The sequence below is a fragment of the Nelusetta ayraudi genome, unplaced genomic scaffold (genome assembly GCF_046127955.1).
Source record: "Nelusetta ayraudi isolate G7.1 ecotype Tasmania unplaced genomic scaffold, CSIRO-AGI_Nayr_v1 ptg000007l, whole genome shotgun sequence".
NCBI lineage: Eukaryota > Metazoa > Chordata > Actinopteri > Tetraodontiformes > Monacanthidae > Nelusetta > Nelusetta ayraudi.
The window spans coordinates 482886-504440 of NW_027466057.1; the positions used below are offsets into that span (position 1 = coordinate 482886).

At 46.1% G+C, this 21555-nt stretch overlaps 2 protein-coding genes across 7 annotated transcripts; one reads left to right on the forward strand and one right to left on the reverse strand.

Moving 5' to 3' along the window:
• Positions 1–652: 652 nt before the first annotated feature.
• Positions 653–8411, reverse strand: hltf (helicase-like transcription factor). 3 transcript variants are annotated; one of them, XM_076017654.1, is made up of 26 exons: positions 8276–8411; positions 7974–8146; positions 7591–7787; positions 7291–7457; positions 7009–7166; positions 6840–6913; positions 6668–6739; positions 6228–6419; positions 6036–6110; positions 5903–5954; positions 5768–5822; positions 5597–5661; positions 5454–5501; positions 5223–5333; positions 5041–5132; positions 4681–4824; positions 4358–4490; positions 4082–4217; positions 3562–3741; positions 3314–3429; positions 3044–3225; positions 2832–2954; positions 2320–2432; positions 2057–2237; positions 1191–1271; positions 653–1085 (listed from the first exon to the last, which is right to left on the reverse strand). In XM_076017654.1, the coding sequence occupies exons 3-26, from the start codon at positions 7780–7782 to the stop codon at positions 933–935; spliced, it is 2895 nt and encodes a 964-aa protein (XP_075873769.1). In that variant the 5' UTR covers positions 7783–7787; positions 7974–8146; positions 8276–8411; the 3' UTR covers positions 653–932. The 3 variants fall into 3 exon arrangements, with proteins under 3 accessions (XP_075873769.1, XP_075873771.1, XP_075873770.1); XM_076017656.1 differs by having other exon boundaries at positions 5768–5819; positions 7974–8411; XM_076017655.1 differs by lacking the exons at positions 7974–8146; positions 8276–8411 and having other exon boundaries at positions 7591–7940.
• Positions 8412–8549: 138 nt separating this feature from the next.
• On the forward strand, positions 8550–19880 carry LOC142883064 (serine/threonine-protein kinase PAK 2-like). 4 transcript variants are annotated; one of them, XM_076017657.1, is made up of 16 exons: positions 8550–8700; positions 11754–11793; positions 13509–13702; positions 13785–13891; positions 14062–14209; positions 14296–14312; positions 14425–14538; positions 15148–15271; positions 15366–15429; positions 15578–15626; positions 15707–15819; positions 15911–16028; positions 16177–16276; positions 16594–16790; positions 18111–18248; positions 18349–19880. In XM_076017657.1, the coding sequence occupies exons 3-16, from the start codon at positions 13525–13527 to the stop codon at positions 18433–18435; spliced, it is 1554 nt and encodes a 517-aa protein (XP_075873772.1). In that variant the 5' UTR covers positions 8550–8700; positions 11754–11793; positions 13509–13524; the 3' UTR covers positions 18436–19880. The 4 variants fall into 4 exon arrangements, with proteins under 4 accessions (XP_075873772.1, XP_075873775.1, XP_075873774.1 ...); XM_076017660.1 differs by lacking the exon at positions 11754–11793 and having other exon boundaries at positions 8561–8700; XM_076017659.1 differs by lacking the exons at positions 8550–8700; positions 11754–11793 and adding an exon at positions 11932–12055.
• Positions 19881–21555: the final 1675 nt, after the last annotated feature.

Here is a 21555-nt window from a genome sequence, read left to right on the forward strand (position 1 = left end):
TTTGCTGATGAATATGAAAACAAACCACTGAAGTAATAATCAAAACGTTGTGGAAAAACCACATCTTTCACCAACTTCCTGTCATGAGGGTTTTAGTAAGAACTAGGGATGTTAACAATTAACGATTATCGATTAATTGTCGACTAACAATTTAATCGATTAAATTGAATTAGTCGCAATTAATTGAACATTTTTTTTTACCAGGTAGTTAATATTATTATAACACACACCTAGAACAAGTTACTTTTAAACAACTTTAAAAAAGAAAAAAGTTGAAATGTGACCCATTAGAAGTCAACTTAAAGTCAAGATAAATGTTAAGGGTGTTTTTACTGTTCTCTTATGTAAAAATGGGTCACATTTAAGGGTTAAATAATGTGTTCCTTAGACATTTTTCATTGGGAAATTTAGGTTCTCAGGAAAAATCGCCGCTGATCAATTAATCGTTAATCGATCGATAACGTCAAACAACTCACGATTAATGAATGAATCAATAATTAGCATTCCTAGTAAGAACAGTAGCTACCTTGTTTGCATCTTACGTTTTGAGAAGCGAGGAAAAATATCTAAATCCACTCTTGAGATGGACCAAATTCACCAAAACCGCTGATGGTTGACCAGTGTTGCCGAAACGACGGCCGGCCGTAAACAATTTGTGTCGGTACAGTGTTTTAATGGCATTAATCAGCAGAAGACAGTATTGCTCAACAACAATAGAATCGACAATCGTTCGTCACGTCACTCTATTTACAACCGGAATCTCTGAAAAATTGGGTCAAAAAAAAAAAAAATAATAATGTGAGTAGCTGATGAGCCGCTAAAAGGTCACCAACTCCACTCTTACCCGCGCACAAAGTCTCACAGAGTTTATTACAAAATGATCCACAGAGTCAACTGCTGTTACAGCCGTGAAGACGCGATAACACTCATCCTCAGACGTCAAACAGCTCCAGCAGCTGTTTGACGTCATTGATCCGTGATGTCTTCCTCTCGCTGCTCGTGGAGCCGAAGGCCTTCTCCAACAGGCCCTGCTTCTTCCTCTGGATCTCCACCATCCTCTCCTCCACCGAGTCTTTCACAATAAACTGCGGCAGTCAACCCGAAATGAAGACAGGATGTAAACAAAACAAAACACTGCAATCAGAGATGCAAAGAAACCGATGCATCAAATGTGATTATTTTGTGCTGACCTTTGTGACAACAACTTTCCTCGTCTGTCCCAGCCGGTGGCAGCGGTCGATGCACTGCTCCTCAGAGGCAGGATTCCACGCCTGGAACACACATGGGACCGTTTCTGCATTTCACACTTTTTCATCTTTCACATTTTCCAGTCGTTGTGACAACAAAGGCATGTGGGTTTTAAGAGTATCATCCCTTCCCTAGCAAAGTGCTAAACTACAGAAGCACATTGCTGCCAAACTAGAAAAAAAACAGAGCGCAGTATCACGTTATAACGTGAAACTGTCACGTTTTTACGTGATAATTTTGACGTTATAACTGAAACTATCAGGTTATTTCACGATAATTATCACTTAAAAACATGAAACTATCATGTAAAAATGTGAAACTATCACAAAATAACGTCATAGGTTTACATATTTACATGCTAATTTTCACGTTATAATGTGAAACTTTGACAAAATAATGTGAAAATGATCGCGCTAAAACGGGAAACTATCACGTTATTTCGTGACACCAAATTTGGCAATGATTTATCGCTGTTTTCGGGCATTAAGCTACATTAAGCTTTTCAAGCGTTTTAGAATGTCCCCTCAGCATCATGTTATAACGTGAAAATGATCCTGAAATAATGTGATAGTTTCACGTTTTTACGTGATAATTATCACGAAATAACGTGATAGTTCCACGTTATTTCATGATAACGCGCTTCCGAACTAAACTCCCTCAATGGTAACAGGAGTGGGAAATCTGGACTGGGCTAGTCTGACAACAAGGAATACAGAGGTTGTTGGATTTTTTTTGAGGACGAGCTAATTAGCGTGCGGTCTTCACTAGGTTTCTGTGCAACCACTGTGGGACAATGTGATTTTCTTACTGGGTCCATGAGGAAAACATGCGAGGCAGCCGTCAAGTTAAGCCCCACCCCTCCGGCTTTGAGTGACAGCAGCATGATGGTGGGACTGTCAGCCGCTGAGCTCTGGAACTCCTGGATGACCTGAGTCCTTCTCTTGGCGCTCATGGAGCCGTCCAGACGGACAAAGCTGAACCCGTGCTCTCTGGGCGAGAGGGACGACAACGCGAAGAATTCAGTATTGGGGGACGAGCCGACGGAAGAAGGAGGAAGTCCTCCGTCTCTACCTGAGCGGCGCCTCCAGGATGGTGAGGAAGCGTGTGAACTGCGACACCACCAAACACTTGACGGTGCTGTCGTCAGCTCGCAGTCTGAGCAGGTTCCCCATCAGGGCCTGCACCTGAGAGGACATGCACGGACTGTCAGGACCAAAGACTGAACACAGGTTCTGACGATGGCTGTTGTGTCAATAAAAAAAAAAAGTGCTTTAGATTAAGCCAATTATTCATTCACACCTCCTGGCCTCCTGAGCTACAGTCGCACCAATAACCCATGCAATGCTGTATGAGCCTTTCTTTCAAGTGTTTGTCAGTGAAAGTTACTTTCTTCAGGCAATTAATATTAGAATTCAGAGGAAAGTTCAAAATTGTCAGGATTCAGCCGTTTTTTCCTCTTGTCTTTCTTGACAAAGCCTACATCACAGTTTAGTGAATCTGCAAACGCTATTTAAAAACTTTCCCTTTAAAACAAACTCCTTATCATTATGTCATATTGACACTTTTTTTTTTTTTCTTTTTACCTTGGAGCTTGCTGCCCAGTTCTGAGAGCTCACACCTCCCTCCTCCTCCAGCTGCTCCGGTGGGAACTCCACCAGCTCATTGGTCTTGATCTCGTGTCGACAGAGGGGGCAGCGTGCCTGATCCTACCAGCACACGTAAGGATCTGATCACGGCAGCTACAACTGCATTGCATTGCATCTAAACACATCTGCACGAGTACCAGCGCCAGTACCTGCTCCGTGCCGATGACCTGCGTGATGCAGGGGCGGCAGTAAACGTGCGCGCAGTGCGTGATGACGGGGAGTCGGACCGAGTCCAGGCACACGGAGCACTCCTCGTCGGAGCCGCTGGCCAGCACCAGCCGCAGCTTCTCTATCAGACGCTCCCGCAGCTCCCCAGGTGTGGCTGCGGCACCTGCGTGGCAAAACATCAGATTCTACGTTGAGCCCGATGGAGAGCGAACGTGGCCATTACAAGTATGTTTTGGTGTCGCACGGCGCACCGGCATCGGGTGATGTTCTCGCCAACAGATCCGGGTGGCAGCAGAGCTGTCGAAGCCTCATGAGGATGACGAGCACGTCGGCGTAGTTCCTCAGGATGGTGCCGTCTGTCACGTATCTGCAAAATCGCAAAAACAAACTCAAGAAATTGCAAGAAAATTTGACAACTTGGTGGAAAAATTATAACATACATCACTACATGCACTAAGACACGCTGACAAAAAATAATGATGATAAAAAAAAAAAACACCTTTGGATTGTATTTCTTCCCTCCTTGCGTGCCAGCTCGTAGTTCTGCCTTTCGGACTGACTCAACTGCACCTGCTCCAAACACACCGTCTTCTCAGGCAGAGACACAAGGGGGCGCCCGTTCACCTTGCTGGTCTTGGTTCGCCTCAGAGTGATGCACTTCACCAGGGTCTGAAGGTTCCTGCAGGCGTCATTATGAACACGTGATCAGTACATTTGTAGACTTGCTGCAAAAAGGTAAGCCTTGGCAAATGTTTGCATGTTGTGTAAACTTTTGCTTTTGAGTAAATCTGTACAAAAGGGCATCAGTTTATTGCAACCGATGCAGGTCCACCATTAAAAGTGATTTTTAAATGTCTAAAAACTCGCAAAAAAAAAAAAAAAAAAAGCTACTTCAATAATTTTCCTCAGACAAACTGTGGCCCTATGGATCGTCAACGCTCTTGTGCAGCCAATAGCGCCCTCTGGTGATTCTCGTACGTCTCAGCAGCGGCCATATTCAAAAGTCTGAGCGCACTCACTCCAGGCCTGCCCTGTCTCCTAGAGTCACGGGCCTCTGGATCACTCGGTTCCACCAGTCTTTGACATCGAAGGGCTTCAAGCGCAGGAACGCCAGCAGCATCCACAGGTCCTTCACGCTGTTCTGGATGGGAGTACCTACAGGGATGCATTAAAGTTGTCTGGACATCTACGGAGGTTTTGAGACACTCATACTAAGATGATCTAGTGAAAAATGGGAACTTAAAAGAGTGGGGAAAATAGGATCCTTAAACCACAGCTTGTATGTATCAGCATACCTGACAAAATCCAGCGGCGCTGAGCGTTTAGTGCCAGGACTGCTTTACTCATCTGCGCATTAGGGTTTCTTATGATGTGTCCTTCATCCAGCACGACTCTTAACCAATTCACTGCAAGCAGGGGACTCTTATTCTGAAAGGGATTGAGGCAGATTGACACATTTCGGCTCTCCCTTTAGAACAGGAATTGATTGTCTGAATAGTATATATAAATCTATATATATATATATATATATATATATATATATGTATACGCATGAAGAGAGCATTGCTCCGTGTTGTTGTATGCGTGAACAAACATGACACAGGCCACTCTCACTCACCCCAAAGTCAGTCGAGAGGACGTTGTAGGTGGTGATCACCACATCCTGAGAGGACAGAAACTTCTTGCTCTTGTTGCGATCGGTGCCATAGTACAGATACACGTTTATCTTGACGTCAGCACGCATGTGCTGCTCAAACTGGTCCTGGAAGCACAAACACACACACAAAGGGGAATAAAATGGAAGTTCCAGACTGTGGACTGGTTTAATGCTATGCATTTAATATGACTTCTTTATTATTATTATTCTTTTGTATCTTTATTTGGAACGGACAGGTAAATTGCACAGTAGAGATGAAAGTCCTTCCATTTTTTTTGTTTACGGCAATAAAGTGAATAAAGTGTTCTGCAGTGTTCCTACCAGCCAGTTGCTGAGCACAGACAGCGGAGTGACAATCAGAGTGGCTCTTGCCGATAAGTCATCTGCGCTTTCAGGAATGGAAGAATCTGCACCTGCATGTAAAAAAATAAAAGCAAAACAAAACAGAAGATTATGGAACCGCCAACAGTATAAAATGGCCCACAGCCAGAAGCTCAACTTACTCTTGGCTGCCGTAGCCTTCTTGTCAGTCTTTCTCTTCTTGAATGACGTGTCTGATGATGTGCCACCGAGTGCTGCGGCGAAGTCCAGGTCCTCCAGAAACGCTGATGACTCTAGAGAGAAAAAAACAAACAAACAAACAAAAAAACCATAATGATGTGGTTTATTAAGGCCAAAACACAAGTGTATGAATCCGTCAGTTAAATAAGGCAAACACTGTTACTGGGTCAAACCTTTAGTGGCCTTCCTCTTAGGGCCGTCTGTCTGTCCTTTGTTTTTCTCTGTGAAGAAAGAAGAAAGATAATGATTGGCCTAAAAAACCCCACAAAGGTGATGAAAGCGCTTTCAGGGGTAGAGATCAACAAGTAGCTCATACTTTTATCTGCCTGGTCTGCAGTCTCAAGATCAGGTGCATCTCCAGAGGTGCCCTGTGCCAGTGGACTGATCCACACACAAAGATGGAATAATGTTATTTTGTTTTGAAAAAATGTGCAAATTTAATGATTAACAGTCAAGGACAACATAAGTTGATATAAATAATACATACAGATCTGAGCGTGAATTCGCGGCTGCTGCTTTCACTGCAACACTGGTGGCAGCTGCTACAAAGATGACAAACAATAAAAAATAAATAAATAAAAGCTTCAGTCTTTTCTTGCTTGTGCAAAGTGCAAATTCACACCTTCTCGGCTGGAGGCGGCGTCCAGTTTATTTTTGGCCTTGAAAGGTGAAACCTCATGTAAACAAAAGAAAACAAAAAATTAGGGGACAGACCTACGGAAACAAAAACAGCAAAACATTCCTGCTGTACTCACACATTTTTCCACAGGCAGCGGTCGTCCTTTGTGAAAGTTGGTGAGGATCAGAGCGATAGTGGTCAGAGTTTTACCCTGGGAAACATAAACACCAGTTTTGACTCGGACTGAAAAGAGCCTTTTGTGATGCGATTCTACTGACCGACGCATAACATCCAGACTCCTTATGACCAAGAAGTGCGTGTTGCTCACCAGTCCCATGTCATCTGCCAATATCCCCCCTCGCACTCTCTGCGGGACTTCTTTGGAAGAGAAACAGGTGAGGACGTTGTGGTACAGATCACCTCTTTTTTCCCAAAAGGGCGGCAGCGAGGATTTATTCTCTTGCGCGCACATCCAGGACAGCGCCTGCCTCTGGTGAGACATGAGAGGTGTGCCGACAGCCTGCGGAAGGGGGAGGCTTTGTGTGAACAGGAGTGTTTGAAAACATGTTTTCTGGACTTTAGGCTTGAGCTTCCATAAAGCGATGTCCAAATATTGTCCCCAACTTTAGAATTGATTTCCATTTTTAATTTTAATGACATATTTATTTTTAAAGGATAAATACAAAGGACAGGGACTGTGGCGAATAAATGGATAAAATGAAATGCTTAAGACATTGAAAGAAAGAAAGAAAAAAAACCAACACCTACATCCACTGCTTCTTTCTCTCCATCTTTGCTCTCCATCAAGCCTTCAAAAAGGTTGTCGAAGGCATTTTTAAGCTAAAAGGGTAAAAAAGTAACAGGTTTAATCACTGAAAAGCATGTTTACACATGCATCAATGCCACCAACTACTTCTTCAGAGAAATCTACGCAGATTACCTCCGCCGCAGTGAGCAGAACGGTCAGGCCTTTTTTAGAAGCCAATGCTCGAGCGCTGTTCGACTGATAATTACCTAAATGAAGAAAACAACTGCGTTAATGACAATGACGTTAAAAAGGCACTCGTGCGCAGCTGACTGTGGCGATGGTGACAGCAGCAGAGCTATACCCTTGTTTGCGCCCGCCATCTGTTCACTTCCGCCGCTGTTCAGTTTGTACCCGCGGCGTGCCATTAAGTCAGTTACAGCAGATTTATTCTCCTCTTTCCCCCAGAAGGAGAGCATCACTGGCATGCTGAAGGCGTTTTGTGTCCCGGAGTGTACGACCCTGGAGTGGGACACGCACAACATGGCGCACATTGATATATAACAAATACGAAAGGGATGGTGCAATGACAAAGGATAAGGATTCGCCAGTGAGTGAGCATACAAACAGTGATCCACTCTCTTACCCTTCCACTTTAGCCAGATTACGGTCCATGACGTGAGCCATGACTGCCGCCAGCTCCTTCTTGATGTGACCCACTTGGTTGCCATAAATGTTAGTCACCATCACAGCGTTGCGGTCGTACTGATTCTGAGGCTCTCGCACCAGACCGACCATCTCCCCTCGATTCACCTGTCCACAGTCACCACATACACACAGATGACGTCACACATGTGCGGCTGCGGTCATCACGTCAGCATCACCGCCTATTGTGCGTCTTGCTGGGTTAATCGGTGCTCTGCTTGATCCCTGGACTGATCCTCACCACACCCGTGTAGTATCTGAGGCCGACCACCGTGCCCCTGAGTGTGCCGAACAGCTCGCTGCCGTCCGCGTCAGGCGCCTCGGAGGCTGCAGCGTTGATTGCCTGGGTCAGAGTCACCGCGTTGGTGTCATCTGCGAAGAGGTCGAATTCGGCGAACCGGTCCCCGCCGAACCGCCACCGGCGAGAAAACATTGCGCCTGCAGCGACAGCGACGGGTGGTGGTTTGGTCAAACCCCCACAACAACACAGGGGGACAAACAGAAGAAGCAGAAAAGATGATACTGAGGATGGGCAACTTGCAGAGACAAGGAAAGCCAACAAACCCCTCCACCCGTGACGCAAAAAGATGGCAAATGAGTGGAAAATAGTGGAAAAGTACCTACTTTCAATTGTTAACACAAGACACACGAGGCTAAGTGTAAAGTTTAATCGCAAATGTACTTTTACACTGACTCTTGTTCACAAAGCGCGTCATTTGCCGTAAACCGCCACGATTTGTTCTCGTTCTTGTTCTTCTTGTGATTTCCTTGCAGTTGCAGATACACACCGCCATCTACTGTATCGGCGTACAAAAGCAAGAACAACCTCCTATAGATTAATACTTTTTCCAAATCAATTTAATGTATAAAATGTAATAATAAACAAAATAAAAGCCTAAAAAACAGTTTATTCGCCCACGGCTCACGTTCACGAAATATCTTTTGAAAACTAAGCTCAGCGGAGAGGCACTGAATTCTCGACGGTCACACATTTCGCCGTACCACCGGCCTGCCTCCGCCGCGCGGAACGCTACGGGTGCCGCGCGAGGTGCTGTTGTTCTTCTTCTTGTCATACGGCGCATTCCGCTCTCCTCCCCGCCAGGCTCCGCCCTGAGCTACAATCAAAGAGTCAGACTGCGGCGGCAGGAGGGGAAGTCCGCGGAAAGAGACAGGAATGAACGTTGTGCGGCGTGAGGTGACATCTTTTTCACCTTTTCGGCTGAGTCTGTGAAATCTCGGCGCGAAGGTCTGGCCCTCAAAAACGGAGGAGAAGTCAGCCGAGACGGGGTGGAGTTCCGACCATCCGGCCGTGCAGAAGAACGGGTGGTACGTTTGCGCTTGACAGCCACCGGTGAGTTTGAACTGTCGACTCTCGGAAATAAGTTCGTCCTTCTGGAATAGTTTCGGTTACGGCTGCCTTGTAGAATAGAATAGAATAGCTTCAGAATGAGAGCCACCCTCTTCTGGTATTCTACACAGCCTCGTGATGTAAAGCAGGAAGGGAAAAACAATTCAGGATTACAGTGTCAGCAGTATATTTTTGTGCCAGGCTTTAATTTAAATCAAAGTAATTGTAGCCTGCAGGAACAGGAACACCCAGAGTGCCTTGTTACCCATCGAGCCAACCTCTCTTGGAGCGGCCATTGAAGTAAAGTGTGTGTTAGTGTGGTACAGTGAGACACTTCAGCGTGTGTGTGCAGATGCAGAGCTCACCTGTCTGTTTCCTGTGTGGTTTAATGAATCGTCATGCACCTCGCAACGTAAAAGGGATCCTCTCTTGTTGCACGTTTATACACGACTCTCTCTCTCTCTCTCTCTCTCTCTCTCTCTCTCTCTCTCTCTCTCTCTCTCCTCTCTCTCTCTCTCCGAACACTCATCAATCTCATTCAGATGTCTTATTCTGAAACAATTTTGAATGCACCATAAATTGTGCACGAGACTGTTAGATGGTTGCATTTTCTTTTGAGATTAGTTAGTCCAAGCTTTGGGAATCATGCCCTGACAGCCCTGAAGCCCTGGACCTTCTACGGGTTGCCAGGTTGGCCATTTGATTTTGACACAGCGGTAAGGTAGCTGTTTGAATAACAGGATAAGGTGCACGGCGTGCGTGCGTGTGCGTGCGTGTGTGCGTGCGTGTGTGTGTGTGTGTGTGTGTGTGTGTGTGTGTGTGTGTGTGTGTGTGTGTGTGTGTGTGTGTGCGTGCGTGCGTGTGTGTGTGCGTGCGGCGGAGGCAGCGTGCTGCGGCTTCAACTCGCTGCCTGACCTGTAATCAGCCTTTGAAAGGTGAGCTGAGGTACTTGGTTCATGTGCACTTGCATGGCCTATTACACCTCTGTGTTTTTATGCAAACTTCTGTGTGATTGTTGGCCTCATCACTCCTACCAGGAAGTCCTCAGCAGAATTTCCTTTTATAGAAGCCGAACACAAAAGGCTTCGTCGTCCACTTCCTGTAAACAGCTCGGCTTCGCCGTTTGCCGTAAACTGGTTGGCTGACCCCCCCTGTCCCCGCCCCCCACCAAGTCCTGTGACCCTCTGGGACTCGGGGAGTTCCAGGATGAGGAAGTGGGCTTCCCATGACGGTGGCAGGCCGGGGGGGGAATAGAAAGTGTTCCGATGCTGCAATAGGGAACAGAAAGAGGAGTGGAAGTGCTCCGTGCACAGGGGGTATGATCGGCCTCAAGGGAAGGGTTGCATGGGTGATGAAAGAAGAGCTTGTGTGAAATTAGATCAAACACACACACACACGCACACACACATAATGTATTTCCAGGCAGACAGTGAGAAAGAAAACCACATTTTATATCAAGCCAACCAAGCACTGTTGCAGCTTGTCTCGTTTTGCTCAAACGCTGCAGATCTCCAAAACAGCAGCATATTTAGCCCTCTGTTTAGAACCTCCTGCTAATTCACTGTTTGTTTGTTTTTTCCTGCTAAAGCTGATGCTTTGTTGTCTCTTCTAACAAAGTAAACAAGGCATCCACGAGGCCAACATCTGGCTGTGGTTGTTGCCACTGACCTGCGAGAAGTATCAGTTAGGTGTCATGGACCTTTATGACATCACAAAGGGCTTGAAGAACTGTGTGCGGGCTTCCCGGGAAAGTGGAACAAATAGAAAAAGTAAAGGATGAACTTTTCTGATCTCTTCGAAGGTCACTGACAGGGTAGAAACCCACATGGTCTGTCTCAGCGTCATTAAAAATTTATGAGTTTGCGGATTCTCTACAACATCTTTGAATAGTTTGTAATAGTTTTCTTTTTTTTTTTTTTTTACCAGTAATGACTCCCCAGTGCGTCGTAGAAATGAGAAAAGTGACAGCTGGCCAAGTGTGTTTTACCACTTACAAACATGTGGATGGTCCAACACAGTCAGTTTTAGCAGCAAGTTAAGGTTTCTGCTGGAAGATATAAACCTAGCGATAAATATGCTGCTTTCTGGAAACCTGGAGTTTTTTTTAATTTTTTTTATGAGCAATCATGTGAGGTTTTGCCACTAGTGTGTATGATGGAAAAAAATCCCCAAAAGAATAATAGGCATTAAAAGCTCACAGTCTCACAGGCTCACAGCCGATCAGCAGCCGTGACATTTCAGTCAGTTGCAAACTTTGCTCGTTTGGCCTTGTTTTCATTCGTCAGGGAGCCTCCCCTCACTGTCAAATTATTTGATCAGCTGGCCTGATTGAGTTTCCGCTCGCCAAACGTAGAAATCTGCCACCGTGTTGCCGCTGCAGCAGACCTCACACTTGACGCAATGCCCCTTTAAAACATTTTCTCGCCTGCGCGCGAGTTAGTTTAGCTGGAAACTAACCTGAAAAAAATGCTCACAATGAAGCCCCTGTTGCCAAGGGGAGTGTGCTCTTAAGGGCAGGGAATGTGTGTGTGTGTGTGTGTGTGTGTGTGTGTGTGTGTGTGTGTGTGTGTGTGTGTGTGTGTGTGTGTGTGCGCACACAGTATATGGTGGGTGCAGGCTGGGCAGCCAGAGACAAGTTGTCTCTCAGTAGAAATTCCATAGCCACAGGGCTGCAGGAGTTGGGAGTGTTCTCCTGCACATCTCGCTCCCTTACACTCACACGCACTCCTGCACACACTCTCTCTCTCTCTCTCTCTTTCACACATACACTCACGCACACACACACACACACACACACCAAGTGGCGTTTAAAGTGCACATTAAGCCTGGACTGGGGCTAATCATTTCGTGTTGAGGCAAGAGAACACCTGTCCCGTCCATGGTTTCTGAGGAATGAGGTGGCCTGCTAAGACCTGCCCTCAGAGAGTAGGGGAGATAAAAAAAAAAAAAAAAAAAAAGGGTGAACAGTGCTGAGGGAGAAGTGTCGAGGCGAGCGCGACGGAGAGAGTGGCTCACTACACTTGACGGGGGATAAAAAGCAGCTTTTCTCTTCACAGCCGACCTTCTGTTGGGACGCAGAGGAGGCGACAACAACAGGTGAGCAAAGCTGGTGAGCAGCCCACAGGCACGAGTGTCGGAACAGCCGCCCGGGGACTCGCAAGATGCACTGATACCCACAAGAGGGCTGGATCGCCTTGGCGCCGTTACGTAACGCCGCAAAAATCTTTTTTACGCGTTGAGGTTTTAAAGGCTAGAAATTCCCAATGAGTCGAGCGAGCAGCAGCAACTTCCTCCTTCGCGGAGCCGCACGCAGCAGACGAGAAGGGAGGGAGTTATTGATCTTGTCTGGCGTGCGCTGGTGTGTCTTCTGTTCTGGTGATATGACTTTATTTTTATTCTATTGCTCCCTGGGGTTCAAATGCGACGGTCAGGCGGTTTTGACTCTGCACCGGTTCAGACCAGCTGCAGTCGGAGCTGTGTTGGGTTACTGCTACTCGCTAGAATTATTGGTCAGTCAAAGACAGGAAGTGAGGCAAGCTCCTTGCTTCCTGTTTCCTTTCTGAGAATGACTGAAACATACAAACAAACAAACAAACAAACAAGGCAGAATCAGAGTGGGTCCAAGCGGTTGACTCGGCAGGTCTAATTTTGAATTGTGCTGTATAAATGTAATCCACCCCCCCCCCCCCCCGTTCATTTATTGCCATTTTACATGTTCTTGTCAAGAGTGGTGATGTTTTATCACTTCTGAGAGATTTTACTTTGTGTATATACAGTCACTAAAACTAAATGACCACTGTGTTTTCTCTGACAGCAAGTATTGAGGTTAAACATCAGCACTCTGTCCTCTTGAACCTCTGCAGTTGTACAGCAACCCTGAATGTGAATCTCCTTAAAGACTGGAATCCATTAGTTTGAGCTGGAAAAACAAAGCACCGTATCATAAAGCCTGAGGTCCCGCGGCCTGGCAGAGTCAACCCCAGGCCCTTTAGAAACAAGAGTTGCCTCAGTGTTGACGTGGACTCACGTCTCTTGAGTTTTCATGCTGACCTCGCCGCACGCTCTCTTTAAGAGCCGCTGACATGCCTTCCTCTGCCTGGCTTCCTTCCTCTTCCTCTGGCAGCTAACGTTAAGCAAGACCGGACACGTCACCTCGGCCGCCGAGTGCCACTTCCTGTTCACGCTCGCCGCTTCTTCGCGTGGGGATCCACAGATTTTTATCACAGATGGAACGACTTTGGCCTTTGCTCGACTCCTTTATTCAGTGCTGATCTTTTATTCATTCCTTCATTGTAGGAATGTTAACAATTAATCGATTATTGATTAATTGTCGATTAAGAATTTAATCGATTAAATTAGATTAGTCGCAATTAATTGGACATTCTTTACACAGAGTGTTTTTTGTTAAATTGCTTGGTGTATTTCTGTATACCTAGAACAAGTTACTTTAAAACAAAGGTTTTTTTTCTAATAGGTGTACATTTCATTTTTTTTTATTTTTTAAAGTTGAAATATGACCCATTGGAAGTCAACTTAAAGTCAGAGGATAAATGTTTAGGGTATTTTTTACTGTTCTCTAATGTAAAAATTGGTCACATTGGATCTTCAACATTATTTAAGGGTTAAATAATGTGTTCCGTACACATTTTCATGGTGAAATTTAGGTTCTAAGGAAAAAAGCTGCTTATCAATTAATCGTTAATAAATTGATAAGTTCAATCAACCAGCAATTAATGAATTAATCGATAATTTGCACCCCTACTTCATTGATGTATTTGCTTTTTGCTACACCTTCGGTCTCCTCTCCGCAGGTGCACGCTTGTGTAGATGTGTGACAGCGGCGCGTGTGAGGACAAGCCCCCCGCCCCCCCTGTCAGGATGAGCAGCCAAGGAGGAGGACCCAAGGACTCGCAGTCAGCCAATCACAGCTCGCGGCCGCTGCCGTCTGTGCCGGAGGAGAAGAAGTCCAGGAACAAGATCATCTCCATGTTTGCGCCGGAGAAAGGTGCCCGGGCTGGAGTTTGACTGAAAGCCTCACATTGGCATTGCCTGCGATGTGCTGACGACTCTTGACCTTTGACCCGCAGGGGGCAGGAAGAAGGACCGGGACAAGGACCGGCCCGAGATCTCCTCCCCCTCCGACTTTGAGCACACCATCCATGTCGGGTTTGACGCCGTCACCGGAGAGTTCACGGTGAGTTTTCCCATCCGACCTTCGTAGTCGGAAGTCAAGTCTTAGTCATGCTAATTATCGATTCATTCATTAAAAAAACCCAAAAGAAAATAGTTTGGAATGTTTCCATTTTAAACAAACACATTGTGTGACAACTGCTCTCTTCCTCACACTGCGTGTTTTGTGTGCAGGGCATGCCGGAGCAGTGGGCCCGTCTCCTCCAAACGTCCAACATCAGCAAGTCGGAGCAGAAACAGAATCCTCAGGCCGTTCTGGACATCCTCAAGTTCTACGACTCCACCAGTGGCAAGCAGAAATACATCAGTATTTCCGCCTCGGGTCAGTTTTCGCCCACTCAGCAGAAAATCCAAGAGCCCTGTCTTGAAACCGCACACACACTCAACCACATGTTGTTATTCTTTCAGACAAAGACTCGCCGTCGGTGAGTCGCGACTCCCAACTCGTCCACCTCGTGGAGGCTGTGCACTTTGCTCATTTAGGATGCCGTTCTCTGATTTTGTCCGTTTTAAACTGTTGCTTCTTTGCTGCTGCAGTCGGGTAAGCAGGGCACCGCTACGTCGCCCTCGGGTGGCAAGGACGGGGACGACGACGATGACGACGACACGCCGCCTCCTGTCGTGGCGCCACGACCCGAACACACCAAATCGGTGCGTTGGTTCATTTTGGGAATGATTACAGGGAAAATGTTGATAAAACTTTATGTCACCTGTTTTGCACATGATCTTTTTTGGCTTGACCCCAGGGCTGTGCGATTGATCGATTTTAAATCGAAATCAGATTTTATTTTTTTAGTCAAGACGATGTTTGTGAAAATGAAAAAAAATCGTAAAATCGATTTTCCTCTGGCATGCTTCCGGATCAGCGCCTCTAGGCTACTGTAGTCCTCCTCCCCCCTTGAGATGCTGCTACACCCACACCCCTCTGTAAAGGAAGTATACATTAGTACAGGACTGCGTTGCCAGTCACACAGGCAGTAGCCGCCCAGACTAACTCGCTACCCTCTTATAAGTTCTTGCCTTTTGTAGTTTTACCCCCCCCCCCCCCCAAAAAAAATCTAAATCAAAAATTGAGTTTTCAGAGAAAAAAAAAAGGATTTTATTTTTGTCCAAAATCGCTACTACTTGCCCTACTTGACTCCTTATGTATCTATACTGAGGGAGGTGAACGGAGTCAGTTGCCAACAGCTGCGAGGAGGTTGAGTGAAAAAGGGGGGCGGGGCTTGTATTTCTAAATCTCTCCTCGGTCTGCTGCGTCAGGTGTACACGAGGTCCGTCATCGAACCGCTGCCGGCTCCAGACACTGGCGACGCCACGAAGGCGGCAGAGCGGCAGAAGAAGAAGGGCGGCAAGATGACCGACGAGGAGATCATGGAGAAACTCAGTGCGTGTTGTGGAAATGACACATGACAAGCAGAACCGCAGCTATTTCTGGCTTTTCTATCCGTGAAGGAATGAGTCTGTGGTTTGTCTCCTAGGAACTATTGTCAGTATTGGAGATCCGAAGAAGAAATACACCCGCTTTGAGAAGATCGGACAGGGGTGAGTTGTTGTTTTCTCTGTTTTAATTTTAATGCGCAGGCTGACGCATCATATGTTGTTGAATTGTGCTGTTCGACTGTTTCATGGAAACGTTCCGATCGAGATGTTTTCCTAATATCAAATTTTTTTCACCTTTTTCCGCTTCCAGAGCGTCGGGCACAGTTTACACAGCCATAGACGTCGCCACGGGGCAGGAGGTAAGACGCTCACCTCTCTTGTGATGATGCGGTCACGTGATGTGAGTCAAGGCGTTAAAGGGTCTCATGGTTTGTCACAGGTGGCCATCAAGCAGATCAACTTGCAGAAGCAGCCAAAGAAAGAGCTCATCATCAACGAGATCCTGGTGATGAAGGAGCTGAAGAATCCCAACATCGTCAACTTCGTGGACAGGTGAAAACGCCGAGCCGGCTCCTCGCGCACGGACAGACTAACACGTGCAGTTGATGCCACGTTGCCCTTTTTCTTTTTCTTTCTTTTCCAGTTTCCTGGTCGGAGACGAGCTCTTCGTGGTGATGGAGTACCTGGCTGGCGGCTCGCTGACCGACGTGGTGACAGAAACCTGCATGGACGAGGCTCAGATTGCCGCCGTCTGCAGAGAGGTCAGACTGGTTGCGTGCGTGTGTGTTGTGTCTGTGTGTCTGTGTGTCTGTGTGCCTCGCTGCGTGGGCTCCCCTCCGTGGATGTGGATGTGGCACGATGCTAATTTTTTTTCCTTCGCTTCCTCTCTCTCCGCCTCTCGTCTCCCAGGTCCTGCAGGCCCTGGAGTTCCTTCACGCCAATCAGGTCATCCACAGAGACATCAAGAGTGACAACGTGCTACTGGGGATGGACGGAGCCGTTAAACTCAGTGAGGGGGAGAGCGCACTCTACAGCACGCACACATTCAAAATACATGAAAAAAAAAAATAAAAAAAAAGAAGTATCACACGAGATGTGGCATGCAATGTGGCTTTTAGGACAGTTCCACAAACTCCACTTTGGCCTTTTGGACAGAAAAGAAAGAGAAAAAAAAGATTGCGATTTAATTGTTTTCATCATTTATTTGGCTGCAGAGACACAAATATTTGTTGTATAATATGTCTAAAAGACATACTGAATAATAACGCTGAATAATAACAACACAATTGAGTGGATGTAAACAGGTATTTTTCCGTCCCTGTGCAGCCGACTTTGGCTTCTGCGCCCAGATCACCCCTGAGCAGAGTAAACGCAGCACCATGGTGGGAACTCCGTACTGGATGGCCCCAGAGGTGGTGACCAGGAAGGCGTACGGACCCAAAGTGGACATCTGGTCCCTGGGCATCATGGCCATAGAGATGGTGGAGGGAGAGCCTCCGTACCTCAACGAGAACCCTCTCAGGGTGAGTGTGTCTTTGCGTGTGTTTTTTTTTTAGCGTTCAAAATCAGCCATTTTTTCACATTAATTCAAAAATATTTGGGAGACTCTGTTGCGGGGGTCGGCAACCTGCGGCTCTTCTGCGCCTCTGCAGTGGCTCCCTTTAGCGTCGAAAACAACAACAACAACAACAACAACAACAACAAGCTAATAATATGGAAACACATTTTGAAAAGCATTTTGAAAAAAGAGGCTACACAAAGCCGTCTCTAAAAAAAAATATCCGCATGTACACGGAAACGCTGGATAGTACTAGCGCCAGCCCTTATGTGGCGCTGCGGTTTTACTCCCTGATAGCGAAAAAAGAAGAAGCAGCTTGCTAGCATATAGCACGGCGAAGAACGCACGTAAAAAGACGGTGTGGATAGAAGACAAAGTTGAACTTCTGCTTCGAGTTACTTACTTACTATCTCCGCCATATTTGCGTCGTATCCACAACATTTTTTTTTATTTTTTATTTTTTGCGCTAATGGTATGCAGGCGCAAAAACGCCCAGAAATGTGGTACTAATGACGGAATACTTTAATTTTTATTGCTGTTAAAATAACATGCGCAGTGGCTTTCTCCCCGAACTCACGCCAAGAAAACGACAGTTGCAAAAATCCCCACCGCCTCGGGTCTCCGTCACCCTCTTAAAGAGGCAGAATAACGCCCCCTCCAGGTGAATCTTATTTGATGACTCTTTTAGTAGTGAAGGTTGTCGAACCCTGGTTTATACAAAACATAAAGGAAAACAAACAAAACCCTCATATGCAGTGTTATTTCATTTTAAATGTCAAAAATGTTTTGTGGCCCCCCGTGTGTTCTTTTCTCGGCTCTTTGAGTGGTAACGGTTGCCGACCCCTGCTCTAGTGAAATGTGATTGTTTAAACACTGAGGGTTACAATGTGAAATATGTGGCTTATCAAAACAATAAGCCGCATCAGTTGGAATTTTCCAGTCGAGTGAAAGTTGCAGCACTTCCTATTCCCCACAAATCAAAGGAGGGGCGGATGCATCACTTCTGGGGTCACAAAAAAAGGACTGATGTTGTTCTGATCCAATATTAACATACCAGGCAAATGTATTTTACAAGCAGTACATAATTAATATGATGCAAAGACACGTCAACTTCGAAATACATCTTATAAACTAAATAATTCATTTTCATTTTCAAGGAAGTAGTTGCATAGAAGAGCGAGGCTGCGGTTAAAAGTAACTTCCCTGCAGGGCTTCCAGTCACTGAGTCAACTTGAAAGGCTCGCCCTAGATTATATGCTTCTGTTTCTTTTCTTGTCGTCCACAGGCCCTGTACTTAATCGCCACCAACGGGACTCCCGAGCTGCAGAGCCCGGAGAAGCTCTCCCCTGTTTTCAAGTCCTTCCTGTCCCGCTGTCTGGAGATGGACGTGGAGAAGCGCGGCTCGGGCAGGGAACTGCTGCAGGTAGGGATCGCACTCGCACGTGAAAAACCTGTACAGCCATAGTGGCAGAGAAAAGCAACTCAGGTTCGTCGTGTGTCCTGTTTGGCCGTTTCTCTCGCAGCACCCGTTCCTGAAGCTGGCCAAGCCTCTGTCCAGCCTCACTCCGCTCATCCTGGCAGCCAAGGAGGCCATGAGGAGTAACCGCTAAGCTCCTCCTCCCCCCCCCCACCCCCCTCCCCCTCTCTCAAGACTCAACGTGTGAACATCAAAGGAAGCCAACCGTCGTGCTCTCCTGCCGGTCTGACTTACGGAAGGAAGACCGTTGCGCTCGTCTCGTCTCTCCTGCCACGTTTAACTGATGAGCTCTGTGCCTTCTTCCCTGAGCGAGCCGCGGCCCTCATTTCCTAATTGGCACCACATGGCCGTATCACGGAGCAGTGCTGACAACCAGGATTGTGGGCCAGGAACCCCCCCCCCCTCCCCCTCCCAAACTCCTGACTTACTCAACAAAAGCCATTTTCATGTAGCGTCTCAATCGCTCAGAAACTGAAAAATCAGTTTCTGAGCATCTTCCTGATTGAGCCGGGTGTTTTACAAACTTTTTAGAGACCCACCAAGCCTGCAATTGAAAATCACTGCCAGAGAGTGGAGGTCTTGTAGCAGAGGCTCCTTTCCTTCCCCTAATTAAATCTCTCTTTTTTTTGTCACTCAAGTGGTGTTTCAGATTAAGACTTTACAAAATGGGAGTTAGTTTTATATTTTCTTGCCAAAACACAATGGTTAAGTAAAGCCTTTGCCACTCGCCCACCGCAGTCTCCTTCCGACAGGGACCAAAATAGCTTGGAATCCGGCTCTGGGTGTAAAGTGAGGTTACAGTGCTACAGTGCGCTGCCGCACAGTGCAGCCTCTGTGTGGTGCAAAACAGCCATACTGGTGCCCTTGTTGGACCGTTTGGCCACGCTGAGAATTTCGCAAACTTCCTGTTAGTGAAACTGGATTCGGGGTCTCCAGCAGAAACCTTTCATTACACAGTTTCCAGAGCTATGCAGTCGATGCCAAAAACCGCGTTTTTCTGCCAGTACGATGCTTCCTTTGGACTTCGCAGCGCAGCCGAGCCCGTTAATGTCAGCGCGTCGGTGCAAGTACGTCGCAAATGTTGTCTGATTGACGAATTAACCAATGAATCAATTAACTGGAGCAAAAGTTTCCATTTTTGTTTTGTATGTGTAGTATTATTATTATTAAATTGTAAACACCTTTTTTTTAAGTATGTAAAACACTGTTTTATATATTTGCAGCTAACACATCAGGAGAAAATTGTGTATGTAGGTCTTATTTGTTTTTCGGTCCCCTGGCCTGTGATGGTTTTGAGGGACCAAACTGTGTGTTTATGTGTTGACAATCCTGAGACACCAGTGAACGCACCACCCAGTGTTTTGGCGCTGCTGTTTCCCAAATGCTTTTAGTGTAAAAGCCAACATGACAATCACTTGGAAACACGCAAGTGTTTGTTAAGTGCGCCTTTGATGTGGCAGTTTGCTAATGTGTTGCCTAAAGGCGCTACTAAATGTTGTACCTGGATCAAAAAAACCCTCCCTCCAAAAAAACAAACAAAACCTATGTAAGTTATTATTAAAGATGGACAAATGAAAAGACTTGTGCCTCATTCATTTCATTAGGATGTGAAGGCCAAAGAGTGACAGTTTCGTTTCTAATGTGTTGAATATATATAATAATAAACAAAAACATCAGATTAAAAAAAAAAAAAAAAAGTTATTTTCCGCTTTCAGGCACAAGATGGCAGCATTTACCTTACTCTGCCATGCGGACAACCCTGGCGCTTAACGTTGGCTTTGGCTTTGTGCGTGAGTGTGCGTGTGATGTGTTGCTGCCGTGACCTGTTGCAAGACACTTTGAATATTTTAAGATTTCCAGGAATCAAAATGGGAAACGAACCTCAGATTCCCTTAAATATTTTATGTGTTTATCCCCCTTTTACAGTGGCAGACATCCGTGTGTGGACATAACTTGAGGCAAAAGCCATTTATTCGTTTTTATATGGGAAAAAAAATATCTAATGGATGCAATCTTAAAATTTTCAGTGAAATATTTATTTTTTTGAGTGTTTTGGGGGGGGGGGGGGGGGGACATTTTTTTTGACATCAGCCACAAAATATAACCAGCAGATGGTGCCATCGTCGAAAGAAAACAATTCACGCAGCAAGTTCACACAAACACAACCTTAATTCCCAGTGGCTCCCTCAAAGAGCTGCTTCATCATGAGAGTTTGTTTGATTCACTGCAAAAAAAAAGAACAGATGTAAAGAAAAATGAAGGAAGCAATCTTGTGTGTGACGGAGAAGTGAGCACAATCACAGTGAATCTATCAAAGGCCACCGAGGACAAGCAGTAACGATGAGGGAGGGAAAAATGCGGAGACAAAGGACAAAAAATTCATTAGCTCACACATTCCCCCCTGGTTTCAAACATGGATCAGTGCCAGTGCGGGGAGAAAAAAAAAAAAAAAGGTCAAACAAACGGTTGGAAAACAAGGACGTCCTGTGTGTCCACGTCTAGCTTTGATTGGCCGGAACAAAGGCAGTGTTCACCCAAAGCTCTTGAGTATCTGGGATATGGTGCACCGGAGCGCCAGGATCACATTCCTGATTCTTTGAGATGCTTCCAGCGAAAAGTGACAGCAGCGGAAGAGCGTCTGTCTGTGATGTGGATGTGACAATCCCTGCTGACAGCCAGAACAGAGAGCCGCAGCATGAAAAGATGGAGGAGCGCGGGGGACGGGGGCGGGAAACTGGAACAAATGTGCGGCGTAAAAAGTAGATCCCAGCTGGAGCAGGAGCACGAAGGCCTTTTTGTCACCCAAAGCACTTTGCAGTCATGCGATGGCAGCACCCATCACAAATGTTCCGTTCTGTTTTTTCTTTTACCTTTGATTAATTTTAGAGAGGATGCCAATGTCGCGGTAAAAATTTGCCTTATGTTTTGTCACTATAATGTGACTCTCTAGTCCATCTTTTTACCTATTTTGTTTGTTGCGCTCTTAAGACACACTTCTTTGGAAACAAGCCTTTTGTAATGTCACAAAAGGCAACAATGATTTGCTAACCCCCATCCCAGCTATCTTCTGACAACGTCTTTTTGTTTGCCCGACAAGGCATCAGTTCTGGCAGGAAGATGACAACCAGAATCTCTTTGCAGGAGGCTGTGAACAGGGGGCTAAATATATCATTTCCTGGAGATTCGTGGAGGTTCTAGATGAGCCGTGAACCAAGAAAAAAACATGGATGTAAGATGGGACTTTTAAATATCA